We start from the raw sequence: 16,968 nt of genomic DNA on the forward strand, positions 1-16,968 counted from the left end.
TCTACACATTCTGTCTCCATCGCCACTAGTCCTTATCTCACATTGATTAGTGTATGTGCATCCACCTTTGTAGCCACCCTCACATCCCATACTTCATCTATATGAGTAAGAGATTGTTCAAAAGAATGGTATGGCATTTTTTATGCCTCTACTACCACTCCTGCACTGTCAAACACTTTACATCTAGCCTGGATTATAGTAGTGATGGTCTCTTTTTGTTCCACAACCCACGTCACAAGACAAGACCTTAACTACATGAGGTGTGTGAAGCATACATCCATGTTTGAACTGTGGTACTTGCTAGGGAGTGCTTAAAGCAACAATTTGGAACAATAAATTGTGTGTTAAATGTTAGTATGCAACATTTGTGGCATATCCAATGATCAATACAACTTTTATGACTCAATTTGTGTTTTTGTAAATTCACCTATCTACTCCTATTAACTATGCAGAATTTAAAGAGGGCTGATTTGCCTGTTATAATTGAATTATAATTAAAAAAAAACCAAAAATTTAGAATCTTGACAAGATCTATTTATTGGATTTTACTGAAAATAAAAATCCACGCATCTAAATTATGCTCAATTTATAATTTTTATAATATTAAAGGTTCTTCATACACATCCACGTGTATTGCTATTAGCAAGTAAGAATAAATGTTTTGAAAGGTAAAATTGTGGTTATATATATTATGTTAGAAACATGAACAATATTTATACTAGTGAAGAGTATCCCTCTATGCAAAGAAGTGACAACCAATACAAGAAACGAACTCCCACCGTAGATTGCATGATGTATATGATGCCATAAGGCTACATAGTTTGTTGCATCTTAAATCTGGAGTATCAGCCCATGAGAAGAAGCCATAACTCTCATCATGTGGATGCAAGTAACAAGATACCCACTGCCAGGGTTCTTCTCAAAATGTGAGACATAAAATTGCATTTCCCCACTGCCACATGCACATATTTTCATTTTGTGTATTGCCATAGGTTGCTTGAGCTTACATTCATCACCATGATTTGGAGGAGGAGGATGCAATGGTGATGACTTGCACTTAGAGATTTTAATCTCTAAGGCTTATATTGAGATGGTAAATTCATCCATGATAAGCATTAAAAATGGACTTTATGAAATTTGCACTACAACTTATATATAGAATCCATTTCCTATATTTTTTTAGGTTTAAAAGCTCATAGATGGTCAAGACTATAGTGGACACACTATATGACATAGTGCAAGTGGAGGTGAAGGCAGAAGCTCTAAACTCACTGATCGACACTCCACATGGTGCTCAAGGATTTTTGTGATGACATTCAGATTATATAGGTGGAGGTTGCATACAAAGCTTTTTATGAGCATGAGATTCCATATTATGAGTAAGCTATGCTACATAGAACTTGCTTGTTAGTGACTTTGCATCGCAATTAAAGTTTTTCTTTCACCATTTTGCATAAAGACTCCTCCTTCATCTCTTAGCCTTGCACCTCCTTGTATGGAGGTGCCTCCTCTATTTCCTCATGTGGAAGCACTTCCTTTATCTTTCTATGTTGCACCTCCTCACATGGAGGTATATCCTCCATCTTTTTCCTCGTCTGAAGGCACCTCCTCCATCTTGTAATATGACACCTCTTGGCCTCTTATAATCATGGTTCTGATGCATTGAAATATATAAATATCTAGGTTGAAAGTTTCTACTAGATTATGTTATTTAAAAAAGATAAAGTTCATGAGAACCTATCTTTCTTTTTACTTTTACAATTTTCATATTTTGATTTTCTTGCAATCCATTAAAAAAACCTTGGTAAAAGTATATATGCTATCATATTGATCATTGCCATTGTTTCCACTGAAAACTAGAAAATAAATGAGGTTAGAATTACAATCTTTTAAAATAACAAAAAGGGCATTCTTTTTCACTTAATTTATTTTACTCTATTACTGCAGAACAAGCTTTGAAATCAATGTATTTCAAAGTGAAACCTCAAGATATCGAAAAGAAAAAGGTGGTGGTACCTGTTGTCAAAGAAGAAAAGGAAGAAGAAAAGGTGGTGCCGAAGAGTATTGATCTTTTCAAAGAATTCACGGAAGAACTAATGATGGTGGGTCTTTTCATAATGTTGGCCATACATATATTTTAGTTTATATACAACATAAAGGTGGCAAATACTTAACCATGTAACGACAAAACTATTTTATTATCTAAATGCTCCGGCTAGTTGTAACAAGTAAATTGGCGCCTAATGTAGACAATCTCTTCGAGCATGTCTTGGTACGTGAATGGCCTCACGGCGGCCTTCAATCCAGTCCCTGGCTCGAAGTTCCAGTTCTTGCTCTCATCCCTGTCATCGTCGAGCTGATCGAAGTGGTGGAAATAGAGCTCTCGCGGGTAGCGTCGCAGCGCAGCATAGCTCGGGGTCACCTCCCGGTAGAAATCGCGCTGCCAGGACGTGAGGTTTCTCTTCCGCAGTGGATGGGGCTTGCCACCAAAGTAGCTCTCCTTCATCCTCCTCTTCCTCTTCTTTCGCATCCCCACTTCTTCCTCGTTGCCCTGTTTAGCCGCAATTCCACTTCCTTCTTCTAGAATACGATGATCTCCTCCTGGTTCTTCTTCCTCTTCCTGGGACTCGAAGCTTTCGAGCTGCTCTTCGTCGTATTTTCTAAGCTGTGCCAGCGCTTCACCCAGATCAAGCTCTTGATCACCAGCTTCTTCACTAGCAATATCATCGTCTTCGTCATCACGACCATCTTCTTCTTCTTCGTCATCGCCACCTTCCTCGTCTTCGTCATCGCCACCATCTTCGTCTTCTTCATTTTCATCTCCATCTTCACTACCATGATCTTGCTCGCCATCCTCGTCTTTGCCTTCCTCCTCATCTTCATCATCCCACACACTCTCGTCACTCGCAAACTCAACCTTTCGCCCCGTGGCCTCGGCCTCGGCCTCCTTCCGCCGCCACTCCTTGGTAAACGGATGAAGGAACTGCACGGGCTGGCCATTCATCATATGCTCCAGCACCAGCGATCTCCTCTCTTCATCCAGCCCCACCCACGCCGCCACAATCTCCGCCTCGCTCGCGCTCACCTCCACGCCCAGCCTCTCGCACAGCCGGTAGTAGAAGCTCTTCTTTCTCCTCTCTTCCACGTCCTCGCCCTCGATCCCATCCAGCTCCGTCTCGGGATTGAGAAGCTCGAACAGCCCACGCATGTAATCCTCCTGCGGCTCATATCTACGCAACAAAACGATCAGACAATCGATCGCCAAGAACAAGAGCTCGAGGGTAGTACCTCATCTGATACTCCGGCCTCTTCACCCAGATCAAATCCGGCCGGCACCACGACACACACCTCGTCACCCCGTGCCGCGCCCGAAGATCCACCCTCTCGCCAACGTCCCACTTATCGAGCTTGGCATCGCCAGACTCCACAACGACGTGCGCCGCCAGCGTCCACGTCTTCCACGGCGGCTGCCATCGCCGCGGCTTGCTCGTCCCCCTCACGAACACGTAGAAAAAATGCATCTTGGCCGAGTCCATCATGTCGAGCTTCTTGTCGAAGATCCGGCACTGCTGGAACTTGTGCATCTCCTCCATCTCCTCGTCGTCCCGGACCGACGAGTAGAGGAACACCATGTCCTTGTCGTGTACGGACCCAAACTTGGGCTCGCCGAAGATCATCCCGCGGTGGCGGTATGGCCCGTAAGCTCCATACTTGTAGTAGTCGTCGTTGTAGACGATGTCCGCCTCGGCCAGGACCTTGTCGATCACCTCCGGCGATGGACCCAAGTCCTTGGGCTTCCTGGGACCGTCGAAGCGTCCCCCGGGACTCACCCTCTTCTTCTTCCCGGCGCTCACACTCACGTCTCTTGGAGTTGCTCTTTGGGTGATCGAGGTGAGGGAGATTGAGCTTACCCGAGTGATGGGAGGGATAAATGGAGCTGGATTGGCGCTGTGAGAGCTCCTGAGCTCTTGGCCTACGCAGGGGCTGCCGTTTTGGAGGAGAATGCAAGAGGACATTGCCGAGCCCTAGAAACAGAGTATGCCAGGGGAAGGGAGAAGGAAGGCCAATTCGCAACCGATTCGACAAATTCTCGATGCTAGGGGATGGAACGGGAAGAGATCTGGGAGCCCAACTCTCTGGATCTCGAGAAAGTTCGTGCGCGAGAGAGAATTTTACTGTAGAATCTCTTAAGAACGAGAAGAAAAGCGATTGGGATTTCTTTTTGCCCTGTGAATGGCAAGATTTGGATCCACTGTATTCTTCCGAGGTTGTTCTTCATCGGCATTTGCATCGGCCCTTAAGAATTGCACCGAAGTGTCCGAGGGTACTCTTGAAGAGGAGAAGGAACAAGGTGCACGACGACATCTTGGTGGAGTATGGCCATCAGCCTGGCGGTGGCAACAGCGGAGCCAGCAGGAGCACCTCATTAATATTCCTCCGACCAAATCGTTTCTGCCGGCTTGGATAGATCCACCTATGTTGGAAATCACGTCTTGGAAATGTATGGCAGGCTTGGAAGCGTGGAAGAAGCCCAAGAAGCGTTTGAGAAAGTGTTCGAGAAGAACCACATTTCATGGACACTCCTAATTGCGGCACTTGCCCAGAACGGGCATTGCAAGGACGCACTTGCAACCTTCAAGAAAAAGGATCTGGAGGGTGTCAAGCCGAAGAGGCTCGCGTTCCTGCGAGTGATCGGAGCTTGCTGCGACGCCAGAGACGCATCCGAGGGCAGAAAAATCCATGCACGGGTTCTGGAAGACGCTGTTCTGGCGAGTGATATGTTTTTGAGCGCGGCACTCATCAACATGTATGGGAAGTGTGGCTGCCTGGACGAGGCCGAGATGGTGGTCCGCTGGCAGAAAGGAAAGGAAATCTCTTCCACGAGAAGTATGCCGAGCAAGATGACGGCCCTACTTTCTGTAAGTTTTTCTCTTTTGATTTTGTTCTTCCTGGAACTGACTTGAAACGTAATTACAAACAGTCTGCAGGACGAGAGAAACCATCAGCCAAGGAGCGTGAAGAACGAAGGTTCGTCTTGTACTCTAATTTTCGTCCTTGAAGTTTGTAAGCTTTACAGACGCAGCAAAGAAACCGGTGATTTGCTACACCTGCAACAAAAGTGGACATGTTGCATCCGAGTGCCCGGACTCGAAGCAAGCGAAATTGCAGCGATCAATGCCGAGGAGAACATTGTGGATCTGGGCGAGGAAGAAAGGGAGAAGCTAACGGAGCTGGACGCTCTGACTGGAAGGTCCTTCCCGAACGACATCCTGCTCTACGCGGTACCGGTGTGCGGGTACAGTGCTCTCCAGAACTACAAGTACCACGTAAAGATCACACCAGGGCCTTCGAAGAAAGGCAAAGGTAAGTAGTGGTTTTCTTTCGCTTGGTTTCACTCGTTTGCTGCTTCCAGGAGCGAAAATGGCTATGGACGCTTTCATTCGCTCGTCGGACGTGCTTCCGAGAGAGAAAGAATTGATGAAAGCGGTGGCGGAGTCGGATCTGGTAGCGTGCATGATTGGAAATGTGAAGGTGAGCGCTCCGGGACTGGCGAAGCTAAAGCAGAGCCAGAAGAGCAGCAAGAAGAAAGCCGCGGTGAAGAAAGATAAAGCTTGGTAGACAATTGTAAAGGTACTATAGGACCATTTTCTTCGTTGTTTTCCCCCATGCATCCGTGATAGTTCTAGCCAACGTGATCTTTGCAATGTTTGGAGAAATATTGAGACAGTCATGAGGCCAAAATATCCGACTGCGTGATCCCTGCTTCATTGCAAACATCCTGCAATAGCGAGCACGCCGACGAATTCCCAGGCGATAGCTCGATGATTCTCTCTGCCACCATCACGGCCCTCTGGAGATCATGATGGATTTTACAAGCATTCAGCAGTGCGATCCAAGTCGCGGCGTTTGGGGGGAGATGCATCCTCCTCTCGATGAAGTCCAGCACTTGCTCAATCCATCCGGCTCGCGCCAGAAGATCCACCACGCAGCTGTACTGCTCCAAGCTCGGCGTCATCCCACGCTCCCTCGTCATAGACACGAAGTAGTGGCAGCCTTGCTCCACGAATCCGGCGTGGCTGCAAGCGAAGATCACGGTCAGGAACGTCACCTCGTTAAACTTGACGCCCTCCATCTCCATCCTCTGGCCGAGCTTGAGGGAGTCCTGGAATCGAGCGTGCTTGGCATAGGCCGCGATCATGCTCGTCCATGTCACCACGCAAGAGCTTTGCCAGCGCTGGAAGATCTTCTCGGCATCGACGAGGCTGCCACACTTGGTATACATGTTTAGCAGCGAGCTCCTCACGTTTGGATCGTGCTCGAGCATGGATCCCCGGATTTCCAGATGGATCACCTTTCCTCTAGGCAGATCGTTAATCCGGACGCAAGCTTCCAGGACGTTTGCGAGCGTGATGGTCGTCGGAGAGGACCCCGAGAGGTCCATCCTCGCGAACAAGTCCAATGCGCTCTTGCCATCTCCCTGCTGCGAGCAAGCTCCGATGATCGAGTTCCACGACACGGCGTTCTTCCGGCGAGCGTTCGCGAAGATCATCTTCGCGTCGGGCAAGCTTCCACACTTTCCATACATGCCGATGAGCGCGTTGGTGACGATCACGTCCGATGAGTGCCCGAGCTCGATCAAACGAGCGTGCATGGCTCGCCCTCGATCCAGGAAATCCGAGCTCCAAAACGCGGCAACTACGCTCACGAGCGTCACCTTGTTGGCTTTGATCCCTCCCTGCTCGACCCGGTGGAAGACATCGAGAGCGTTTTCGAGAAGACCGTGCTGGCAGTAGGCCGAGATCAAGGAAGTGCACGAAACCAAGTTGTTCCAGCCGCTAGCTTCCAGCATCCGCCTGGCTTGCTCGAGATTTCCACACTTTCCGTACATATTGATCAAGCATCCGGTCACCACCTCGTCGCTGCCGAATCCGGCCTCGAGAGCTCGCGCATGGATCGCTCGGCCTTGCTGCTCATCGCCACCATCCGAACAGGCATCGATTCCACTCACGAATGTCACGCCGCTCGGCTTCACTCCCTCCAAACTCGTCCGGTTGAAGAGCTCGAGAGCTTGCCTGTTCTTGCCGCGCTGGGACAACGCAGCCACCATTGCGTTCCATGGGACGTCCTCCGGTGGATTCATGCGGTCTAGCAGATCCATGGCCTCCTCAAAGCACCCGGAGCTTCCATAGAGATAGACGAGGCGATTGACGAGCGCCAAGTTTGAGCCGAGCCCGGACTCGAGGATCTGGGAGTGGACGAGCCTGCCTTGTGGGAGAGATTTCTCTTCCAATCCAGTGCAAGCTCTCAGGATGTTCTTGAAAGTTGACGCGTCTGGTTTGCCTCCTTCCACCAGAAACTCCATGTAGATCTCCAGCGCCAGATCAAACTCTTCGTGCTCCACGTATGCTCTTATCATCGAAGTCCACGAGAAATCGTCCTTGGAAGCGATGGAACCAAACACCATCTCGGCCTCGTCCAGGCAGCCACACTTCCCATACATGTTGATGAGTGCCGCGCTCAAAAACACATCACTCGCCAGAACAGCGTCTTCCAGAACCCGTGCATGGACTTTTCTGCCCTCGGTTGCGTCTCTGGCGTCACAGCAAGCTCCGATCACTCGCAGGAACGCGAGCCTCTTCGGCTTGACACCCTCCAGATCCATTTTCTTGAAGGTTGCAAGTGCCTCCTTGCAATGCCCGTTCTGGGCAAGTGCCGCAATGAAGAGTGTCCACGAAATGTGGTTCTTCTCAAACACTTTCTCAAACGCTTCTTGGGCTTCTTCCACGCTTCCAAGCCTGCCATACATTTCCAAGACGTGATTTCCAACATAGGTGGATCTATCCAAGCCGGCAGAAACGATTTGGCTGTGGATGTGCTTACCCTCGGACACTTCGGTGCAATTCTTAAGGGCCGATGCAAATCCCGATGAAGAACACCCTCGGGAGAATACAGTGGATCCAAATCTTGCCATTCACATGGCAAAATGAAATGCCAATCGCTTTTCTTCTCGTTCTTGAGAGATTCTACAGTAAAGTTCTCTATCGCGCGCGAACTTTCTCGAGATCCAGAGAGTTGGGCTCCCAGATCTCTTCCAGCTCCATCCCCTAGCATCGAGAATTTGTCGAATCGGTTGCGAATTGGCCTTCCTTCTCCCTTCCCCTGGCATACTCTGTTTCTAGGGCTCGTCAATGTCCTCTTGCATTCTCCTCCAAAGCGGCAGCCCCTTCCTAGGCCAAGAGCTCAGGAGCTCTCACAGCGCCAATCCAGCTCCATCCATCCCTCCCATCACTCGGGTAAGCTCAATCTCCCTCACCTCGATCACCCAAAGAGCAACTCCAAGAGACGTGAGTGTGAGCGCCGGGAAGAAGAAGAGGGTGAGTCCCGGGGGACGCTTCGACGGTCCCAGGAAGCCCAAGGACTTGGGTCCATCGCCGGAGGTGATCGACAAGGTCCTGGCCGAGGCGGACATCGTCTACAACGACGACTACTACAAGTATGGAGCTTACGGGCCATACCGCCATCGCGGGATGATCTTCGGCGAGCCCAAGTTTGGGTCCGTGCACGACAAGGACATGGTGTTCCTCTACTCGTCGGTCCGGGACGACGAGGAGATGGAGGAGATGCACAAGTTCCAGCAGTGCCGGATCTTCGACAAGAAGCTCGACATGATGGACTCGGCCAAGATGCATTTATTCTACGTGTTCGTGAGGGGGACGAGCAAGCCGCGGCGATGGCAGCCGCCGTGGAAGACGTGGACGCTGGCGGCGCACGTCGTTGTGGAGTCTGGCGATGCCAAGCTCGATAAGTGGGACGTTGGCGAGAGGGTGGATCTTCGGGCGCGGCACGGGGTGACGAGGTGTGTGTCGTGGTGCCGGCCGGATTTGATCTGGGTGAAGAGGCCGGAGTATCAGATGAGGTACTACTCTCGAGCTCTTGTTCTTGGCGATCGATTGTCTGATCGTTTTCTTGCGTAGATATGAGCCGCAGGAGGATTACATGCGTGGGCTGTTCGAGCTTCTCAATCCCGAGACGGAGCTGGATGGGATCGAGGGCGAGGACGTGGAAGAGAGGAGAAAGAAGAGCTTCTACTACCGGCTGTGCGAGAGGCTGGGCGTGGAGGTGAGCGCGAGCGAGGCGGAGATTGTGGCGGCGTGGGTGGGGCTGGATGAAGAGCGGAGATCGCTGGTGCTGGAGCATATGATGAATGGCCAGCCCGTGCAGTTCCTTCATCCGTTTACCAAGGAGTGGCGGCGGAAGGAGGCCGAGGCCGAGGCCACGGGGCGACAGGTTGAGTTTGCGAGTGACGAGAGTGTGTGGGATGTTGAAGATGAGGAGGAGGAAGGCAAAGACGAGGATGGCGAGCAAGATCATGGTAGTGAAGATGGAGATGAAAATGAAGAAGACGAAGATGGTGGCGATGATGAAGACGAAGGTGGCGATGACGAAGAAGAAGAAGAAGATGGTCGTGATGACGAAGACGATGATATTGCTAGTGAAGAAGCTGGTGATCAAGAGCTTGATCTGGGTGAAGCGCTGGCACAGCTTAGAAATACGACGAAGAGCAGCTCGAAAGCTTCGAGTCCCAGGAAGAGGAAGAAGAACCAGGAGGAGACCATCGTATTCGAAAAGAAGGAAGTGGAATCGCAGCTGAACAGGGCAACGAAGGAGAAGCGGGGATGCGAAAGAAGAGGAAGAGGAGGATGAAGGAGAGCTACTTTGGTGGCAAGCCCCATCCACTGCGGAAGAGAAACCTTACGTCCTGGCAGCGCGATTTCTACCGGGAGGTAACCCCGAGCTATGCTGCGCTGCGACGCTACCCGCGAGAGCTCTATTTCCACCACTTCGATCAGCTCGACGATGACAGGGATGAGAGCAAGAACTGGAACTTCGAGCCAGGGACTGGATTGAAGGCCGCCGTGAGGCCATTCACGTACCAAGACATGCTCGAAGAGATTGTCTACATTAGGCGCCAATTTACTTGTTACAGCTAGCCGGAGCATGTAGATGATAAAATAGTTTTGATTTTAAAAACTCGATACAACTTATAGATGGTTTGCCACCTTTATGCATAAACTAAAATATATGATGACAGCTATGACAAACATTATGAAAAGACCCACCATCATTAGTTCTTCCTTTTCTTCTTTGAAAAGATCAATACTCTTCGGCACCACCTTTTCTTCTTCCTTTTCTTCTTTGACAACAGGTACCACCACTCTTTTCTTTTCGATATCTTGAGGTCTCACTTTGAAATACATTGATTTCAAAGCTTGTTCCGCAGTAATCCTCTTGTCTGGATCCCAAACTAATAAACATCGCAGCAAGTCCACTGCATCCTCGTCTTCAATCATCTCATACCAATCCCACTTCAAGAACTTTTTCATATTGTCCATCACCTTGGCCTTGTTTGCATCGCAGCTCAAACTCAAATCAATACCTTCAAGAAAAGGGTTCTCTCCTAAGAGCATATTTGCAAGCACAGCTCCAACACCCCACATATCCACACCTTTCCCTATCTTCTCCGTCTCTCGGGAGATAACTTCAGGAGCAGTGAATCCCATTGATTCACTGCTCCCCATAGTATCTACATTTGGTGGAGTTGATAGCCTCCTTGAGCAGTGAAAATCTCCCAGCTTCACCACAAAGTTGCTATGATTGAGCTCGAATCTGATACAAGCGGGCACAATGTCCTGATGCACAACCTCTCGCTCGTGCAAGCTTGCCAAGCCCACCAGGAGCTGCCGTATGGTTTCTTTGATCAACCCTACGTCAGAGAGTTTGTAGTAGAATCGCTCATACTGGAGGTCCCTGGCATCGCACAAGTGCTCTAGAACCATATAATCTCCATCCTCTTCTTGGCCTATGTCGAGAACTCTCATTATGTTCTCATGCTTGCACTCCTTCATGAGCTCAACCTCTCGGACCATGTGATTATAGTTGTATAATTCACTATCAATCTTCTTGATTAGAACTTTATCGCCTTCTTGGTTACGACCTTCACTCACAATATAAAACCTATCAATCGTTTGGATACCATCACAAAACCTATACTTCCCTAGCACCGTCTTCTTCAACTCCATCACACAAACCTTATTAGTCCTAGCACACAAACCCTATTAGTCCTAGCGTTTTTATAGTGCCCAACGAAAGGGAATCTCAAATAGAACAATATATGATACAAAAGAAAAATAAAAATGAAATAGAAAAATCAAACGTACTGGCCAAGCAATCTTCTCCGCGCGCTCGCATCGCCATGGTAACATGTATCCACCAAGGGAAAGGCCGAGAATGCGTCATTCTCCTTGAAACAGCATGCCACTGCCGTGCCACTGCCATTATAACTCCACTCGGGTTGCACCAGGTTGCTCGCAAAGCTATCGTTCGGAGAAGAAGAACAAGCTCCTCCTCCTCCTCCTCCGCCACCGCCACCACCACCTCCTGCCGCCTGATCACCACTACTCTCCTCCTGCTGCTGCTCTCCATAGCACCTTTCCATGATCGGGCTGAGCGCCCTGTCCACCGCCGACTCCATGCTCATCATCGTCTCGTACCCGGCTGGCGCCGTCTGGAGCGCGCTGATCTTCTCCAGCTGCCGCTGCATGTCCCGCTCCCACCCGGCGCGCAACCCCTGCTGCTCCTCCATCCTGCTCAGCAGCTCCACCTTGTCCACGATGGCTCCCTCCTCCGTCGACTCCGCCTCGTACGCCTCCCGCAGCTGGCGCGCCAGCCCCTCCTCGATCTGCTCCATGGTGGCCAGCCTCGTCGACAAGCTCCGGAGAGCTTGCCTCACCTCCAGCGTCGACGGTGCCGTCGCGGGGACTGCCGCCAGAGCGTTCTCCGTCCGCTGGAGCCTGCTCCGGCTCGCTTGCCTCGCGTCCAGCAGGCTGCTCATCACGTTCTCCAGCCTCCTCTGGCTCGGCAGCCGCGGGGGAGGCCTGTGATCCTGTGCTTGATTGCCCAGCCTGCTGTAGCTCGCCAAGTTCCTCCCGCCAATCTCGGTGCTCTCGCTCTCGTCTCTCTCGCTGCCGGCTTTCGATCCCGGCCTGCTTCGCATGGGTTCCCAGGAGCCGTTGTTGCTGGTGGCTGCGTAACTCTGCAGCTTGTCGTCGAGAGCCTTCTTCATGCTTTCTAGTCGTTTCATCTCGGATGAAAGCTGCATCTCTCGCGCGGTGAGGGAAGTCTCTATCTCCTTTTTCTTCTCTGAGAGAAGCCTGCGCTCTTCTTCCAGCGCTTCCCTTTCCCTGTGAAATATGTTACTCATGCATCATGCCAACTTTACTGACGTACCTGGATGCCTTTTGTGCAATAAGAGACGCATCCGCCACCATTTTCTTGCTGGCCTTGAGTTGGACTGTCAGAGTTGATTTCGCCTCTTGCACTGCTAGCTTCGTCTTTTCCTGTTCAAAGCATTGAGTTCCAAGTAGGTGTTTTATATGCTTACCAGCTCAAGTTGTTGAGCTTTCAAGTTTTCTCTTTCCCTGACGAGGTTAGTCGCTTCACTTCGTGAATGCCCGTCCTCAAGAGCGCTCTCGATTGCATTTATCTTGTCGCTAAGAGGTAGCAGCTGCCTGTCGTTGAGATCCTGGAATGCAATGACCAAAGTAACATGAAATGATAAGTTGTAGTTTTCGCGCACCCTTCTATGTAGCTCGAGAAAGTTTTGTCTGTCCTGCATCGCCTTCAGAGATTGTTCTTTCTCGTCCACTTCACGCTTTCTTGCGTTGAGCTTCGTTGCCTCTTCCTTCAGAGACGTGACAGCGGAATCTACTGCCTTTTGTCTATCCTCCACATAACGCCGCTGAGCATCCAGTTCTGAATGGGCTTTTCTTAGCTGCTGCTTCAGTTCCTCAGCGTCGTTCTCGATTTGTGTTCTTCCTTTGAGGAACTTGCACTCCATCTCGAACAAGGATGACTCTTTTTCAGCCGCTTTAAATTCCTTGTCACGAAGCACGTCCATCAGCTGTGCGGTTTCGTTGCGTTGCTTGTCAAGTCTCTCCTTCATCTTGTTGATCTCCTCCCTCTCCTTTGCTTGGCTCATAAGCTCGGCCTTTTGACTCGCAGCCAGTTGTTCAAACTGCGTCCTCACAGATCCCAGGTATTCACGTTGCTTTGATAAAGCCGCTTGTTCTTCTTTCAGCTCTTCCCATGCTACAGACAAATATATCAGTAAGTAAAACAACAGAGAGAAGAATCGCAGCTACCTTTCTCGAGTTCGATAGACCGCCTTTCAAGGCTCTCAACTCTTCTCATTCTATCCTTGACCTCAACCTCCAGTTTCAAGAGAGTGCAGCTTTGTTCTTCAAGTATTTCCTCTTTCTTCTTCAGCGCACTTTCCACCTTTGCCATCTCTCTTCTCTTTGAGAGCAGAGTACCTCCTTGTTCTTCTAATCGTTCTTCCTGGAATTACGTACAGTTTAGAAATGAAAAGCACAGAGCGATGCTACCTTTCGTCCTAGTTCCTCTTCTTTCTCTTTCATCTGCCTTTGCTTCGATAACAGACTTTCAGCTACCGCTTCAAGTTGCTCCTGTGATGTGGCAATCTGCTGCCTTTCACCTTCTAGCTTCGATGACGCCTTGTCCATAATCATAATGTGATTAATCATCTCCGCTCCAGCCCTTTCTATGTCCCGTTGTAGAACTCTCTGCATAAATCACCCCGGACGTTAAAGACTTTGATACCAGGTTTTTGACTTAACCAGTTTTCTGTGTTGGTCTTCAAGACCATTTTTTTGTTCCAGTAAAAACAGCAGCTTTTCTTCTTCTTCTTTCTTGTACTTTTCAAACTTCTGCTTCTCATTTTGCAAGTGATCAAACCTTCTTTGCAATTCAGAAGTCCTGCCATCGAGGTCTTTCCGAACTACTTCCAGATCTTCAATTTGAAGCCGATATTCATCCGCTTGCTTGTTCACCTGATCCAGATTTCTCGCTTGAACATAGAATCACAGAAATGATGTAAACTCACCTTCTGGTGATGACCTTGCTGTCTGATCTCCAAAGCTTTCTCGGCCTCCTGGATCCTGGCTTCCATCTCGGTCAGCCGCTTACACTCAGTAAGGACCTTCTTTCTTTCCCGATTAAGCTTTTCCAGCTCTCTTCTTGCTTCAAAGGATTTGGTTTCCATTAGCATTTCCTTGCGCTTAAGATCCTCCTCTTCAGCCATAATGGCTTCCTGGTCTTTGATAAGCTTCGCATGCATCGTATGAGACCGCTCTTGCTCTTTGACGAGTTGAACCTCGAGTTCCTTAAGAAGCGTTTCCTGCTGCTGCAAGTCCTTTTCTTTGTCTTTCAGGCTTTCTTCCCACGCTCTTAGCTTCTCTTCCGTCCTCTTCAAAGCACTGCTCGATTTCTTGCGTTCCTCGGATGCTTGAGAGAGTATCTCCTGAGCATTTTTCTTCGAGAGCTCGTTCTCGACCTCGGCAACATGCAGCTTCTTTTTCTCCCTTTCCAGACTGTGGGACACCTCTTGAACGTGTCTCTTCTCTTGTTCGGCCTTGCTATGGAGGTCATTCAACGCCTTCTCTCGGACTACCAGCTTCTTCGAGAGGTTTTCGGTCGCCAATACCTTCTCCGCTAGATCGGATTCCATTTCCTCAAGGTCCCTCTCCTTCTCTTTGAGACGCTGCTGCAACTCCTCAATGCTCCTTTCCTTCTTGTGAATTCTTTCCTCGCGAGATCCAAGATGTCTCTCTCTTTTCTGCAGCTTCTCTTCAGACTCCTGGAGGCTTCTCTCTCGTTTCTGGAGTACATTGTCGCGCTCGGCACGATCAATGTCTTCCTTCTGAAGACTCTCTTCTAGTTCCCGCACGTTCCTTTCTCTCTTCTGAAGAAAACTTTCACGTTCATCGAGCTCGTTCTCCTTTTTCTGAAGTCGATTCTCCAGCTCATGGTGCAAAAACTGTTTGCACGAAATGTCAGATCATGCACAAAAAGTAGCAAGGGATTGGACCTTTTCACGTTCTTGGAGATGTGAAACCCACTGAACGAGCGCATCCCTGTCTTTCACCAGGGAGTGGCGTTCCTCAGCTGCCACTTTGTTGTTATCCTCCGCATGTTTTTTCATTTTCCTCGCTGCCTCGAGTTCCTCCGCCGTGTGCACCTTTGCTTCAACAATGTCCTCTTCTAACTTCAGCACACGCATAGACTCTTTCTCTAGTGAAATCGCCCATTTTTGCAGCATCGTTTCTTTCTCCAGGTAAGAAACCAGGCGCTGGCATACTGCGGATACTGTGTCGCACCATTTCTCTGGACTGCTCGCCCCGGCCACCCGAGGAAGACCACTGAAGCCCGTCTGCTTGCTCGACGTCAGCAATTCCAATTCGGAAAAATGCTTCAGCCCTTTACTAGACTCCGGACTGTCGTTCCATTCTTTCCATGCCTTTCCCAGGCTCTTTTCTTTGCTTTCCAGCTGCGAGAGCACCTTAAGTAGGGAGGCATGCAGAGATTGTAGCACCGTTTTCCCTTCGCAGTCGTCGTTCTCCTGTGGATTGCAAAAGTGAGATTCAGTAACGCATTCGCACATTTAGCTTACCACCACGGCGGTAGATTTCGCAGCGGTTCTATGCGGCGCAGATGGTCTTTTGTTACTTAGTGACCTGCATAGAAACGGAGTAAGAAACATACTGTTTCGATGAAGTAGAATTTACCTTGACGACAAACGCTGCTGTTGTTGATTGTTTTGTTTCGAGGACGTCTTGAACGTGCTATCAATGTCCTCTGCCACGAATCCAGGAGGAGGGGATCGCGATTGGTGTGTATCCATGCACACCACTGGAGTATCACCATCTTTCCTGTTTGTTGTCAAAAATGCTTGGGAGCTCTTGTACCCGGAAGTTTTCTTCGGAGACGAAGAATCCAAAATGGCCTCTTTGATCGGCGTGACAGGCTGCGAGAACAAGCGCTTCCTCCTGGAACTCAGCGGATCACTGTGGCCAAAACCACCGGAACTGGATCCCGAGGACGACGAAGAAGTTGACAAAGACGACGACGAACTTAGTGGAGAATCCGGCTGGCTGATGTTGATGTTGTCCTCGTCCGCTCGATTTGGTTCCCCGAATGCTGGACTCTTGGAGAGAGCCCTTGGAGGAAACGGCTTCAAACGCGGTAGAACGATGTTTGATTGCCTGCCAACTAGAGAGTCCTTTGGGCATTCACTGGGCGCCGAAGAAACGTTGTTGCTTGCGTCGAAGGAGGCCAAGGAGGATGGAAACTCGATGGGTTCTTCCTCGAGGTCCGGAGTGGAAGATCGCTGCTGGAAGTCGAGCCACTATAAACAGAAGAAAACTTGAAAAGTTTCAAGCGCCAAGAAGATAATCCGCGCCTACCTGGCTCTCCAGCAGCTCAAATCGCTTGGCTATGTCGTTGGAAGACATTTCGGTCATCATGGCGTCGGCGCCAGGAGCAATGCCTTCCATCGATCGTCACAAAGATAGTCCATACACTTTCTTGACCTACATTCTTGCTGCGACAAGGAATCGAGCGCGAGCTTAGTGGCAGCGCGATCCATCCACAGCTCGGCGAGGAACCCCAGCCCGCGCATTTCCCAGCATTCCAGTTTCCATGGTCCGCCAAGTGCCTAGCCCTAAATTCCTACGCTGCCACGTGGCTCCAGCTTTTGTTCTACTCGGGCATGAGCGGGAAGGAGTTGTTGGCGCGCGGACGTGCCGGAGTGGTTAACGGGTTTGACTCGAAATCAAATGGGCTCTGCCCGCGCAGGTTCGAGTCCTGCCGTCCGCGGTCTAATTTTTGCTGGAAGCCTTTTTTCTTACCGAAAATTGAAATAATGAAATTAGAATATTAGTTTAAGAAGATCGATTGCTTAAGTAAAAGTGGATATACCTAAAATATGCTAAATATTCTAGGACCATTTAACAGTTGTTATTCATTTAGATTAAATTATTATTTAAAATTTATAATCTTCCTCAAACACTTTGTAATATATTCTAATTTATTTTATAATCTAATGGTTGA

The 16,968-nt window shown here is 49.4% G+C and overlaps 6 protein-coding genes and 1 non-coding gene across 7 annotated transcripts; 3 read left to right on the forward strand and 4 right to left on the reverse strand.

The window, feature by feature from the left end:
* Positions 1-2,179: 2,179 nt before the first annotated feature.
* LOC9655613 lies at positions 2,180-4,464 on the reverse strand. The gene is made up of 2 exons (XM_002964350.2): positions 3,289-4,464; positions 2,180-3,230 (listed from the first exon to the last, which is right to left on the reverse strand). The coding sequence occupies exons 1-2, from the start codon at positions 4,014-4,016 to the stop codon at positions 2,216-2,218; spliced, it is 1,743 nt and encodes a 580-aa protein (XP_002964396.1). The 5' UTR covers positions 4,017-4,464; the 3' UTR covers positions 2,180-2,215.
* Positions 4,094-5,744, forward strand: LOC9654406. The gene is made up of 5 exons (XM_002963977.2): positions 4,094-4,324; positions 4,431-4,919; positions 4,982-5,028; positions 5,078-5,364; positions 5,414-5,744. Exons 1-5 carry the CDS (start codon positions 4,094-4,096, stop codon positions 5,617-5,619), a joined length of 1,260 nt encoding a protein of 419 aa, XP_002964023.2. The 3' UTR covers positions 5,620-5,744.
* LOC9655614 (pentatricopeptide repeat-containing protein DOT4, chloroplastic) lies at positions 5,597-7,990 on the reverse strand. Its single transcript, XM_024668780.1, has 2 exons — positions 7,882-7,990; positions 5,597-7,796 (listed from the first exon to the last, which is right to left on the reverse strand). Exon 2 carries the CDS (start codon positions 7,661-7,663, stop codon positions 5,729-5,731), a length of 1,935 nt encoding a protein of 644 aa, XP_024524548.1. The 5' UTR covers positions 7,664-7,796; positions 7,882-7,990; the 3' UTR covers positions 5,597-5,728.
* A 4-nt stretch (positions 7,991-7,994) lies between these two features.
* On the forward strand, positions 7,995-10,037 carry LOC9654407. The gene is made up of 2 exons (XM_024668781.1): positions 7,995-8,917; positions 8,976-10,037. Exons 1-2 carry the CDS (start codon positions 8,190-8,192, stop codon positions 9,703-9,705), a joined length of 1,458 nt encoding a protein of 485 aa, XP_024524549.1. The 5' UTR covers positions 7,995-8,189; the 3' UTR covers positions 9,706-10,037.
* Positions 9,754-11,337, reverse strand: LOC112344302 (cell division control protein 2 homolog). Its single transcript, XM_024668747.1, has 3 exons — positions 11,220-11,337; positions 10,122-10,996; positions 9,754-9,900 (listed from the first exon to the last, which is right to left on the reverse strand). Exons 1-3 carry the CDS (start codon positions 11,335-11,337, stop codon positions 9,754-9,756), a joined length of 1,140 nt encoding a protein of 379 aa, XP_024524515.1.
* Positions 11,338-11,456: 119 nt separating this feature from the next.
* LOC112344303 (trichohyalin-like) lies at positions 11,457-16,522 on the reverse strand. Its single transcript, XM_024668748.1, has 12 exons — positions 16,323-16,522; positions 15,645-16,264; positions 15,530-15,593; positions 14,948-15,478; positions 13,964-14,896; positions 13,698-13,910; positions 13,446-13,643; positions 13,203-13,398; positions 12,638-13,149; positions 12,439-12,583; positions 12,289-12,398; positions 11,457-12,242 (listed from the first exon to the last, which is right to left on the reverse strand). The coding sequence occupies exons 1-12, from the start codon at positions 16,410-16,412 to the stop codon at positions 11,457-11,459; spliced, it is 4,398 nt and encodes a 1,465-aa protein (XP_024524516.1). The 5' UTR covers positions 16,413-16,522.
* A 130-nt stretch (positions 16,523-16,652) lies between these two features.
* Positions 16,653-16,734, forward strand: TRNAS-CGA. The gene has a single exon. It is a non-coding gene; the product is annotated as a tRNA-Ser (tRNA).
* The last annotated feature ends 234 nt before the right edge of the window (positions 16,735-16,968 follow it).

Source organism: Selaginella moellendorffii, unplaced genomic scaffold (assembly GCF_000143415.4).
Source record: "Selaginella moellendorffii unplaced genomic scaffold, v1.0 SELMOscaffold_4, whole genome shotgun sequence".
NCBI lineage: Eukaryota > Viridiplantae > Streptophyta > Lycopodiopsida > Selaginellales > Selaginellaceae > Selaginella > Selaginella moellendorffii.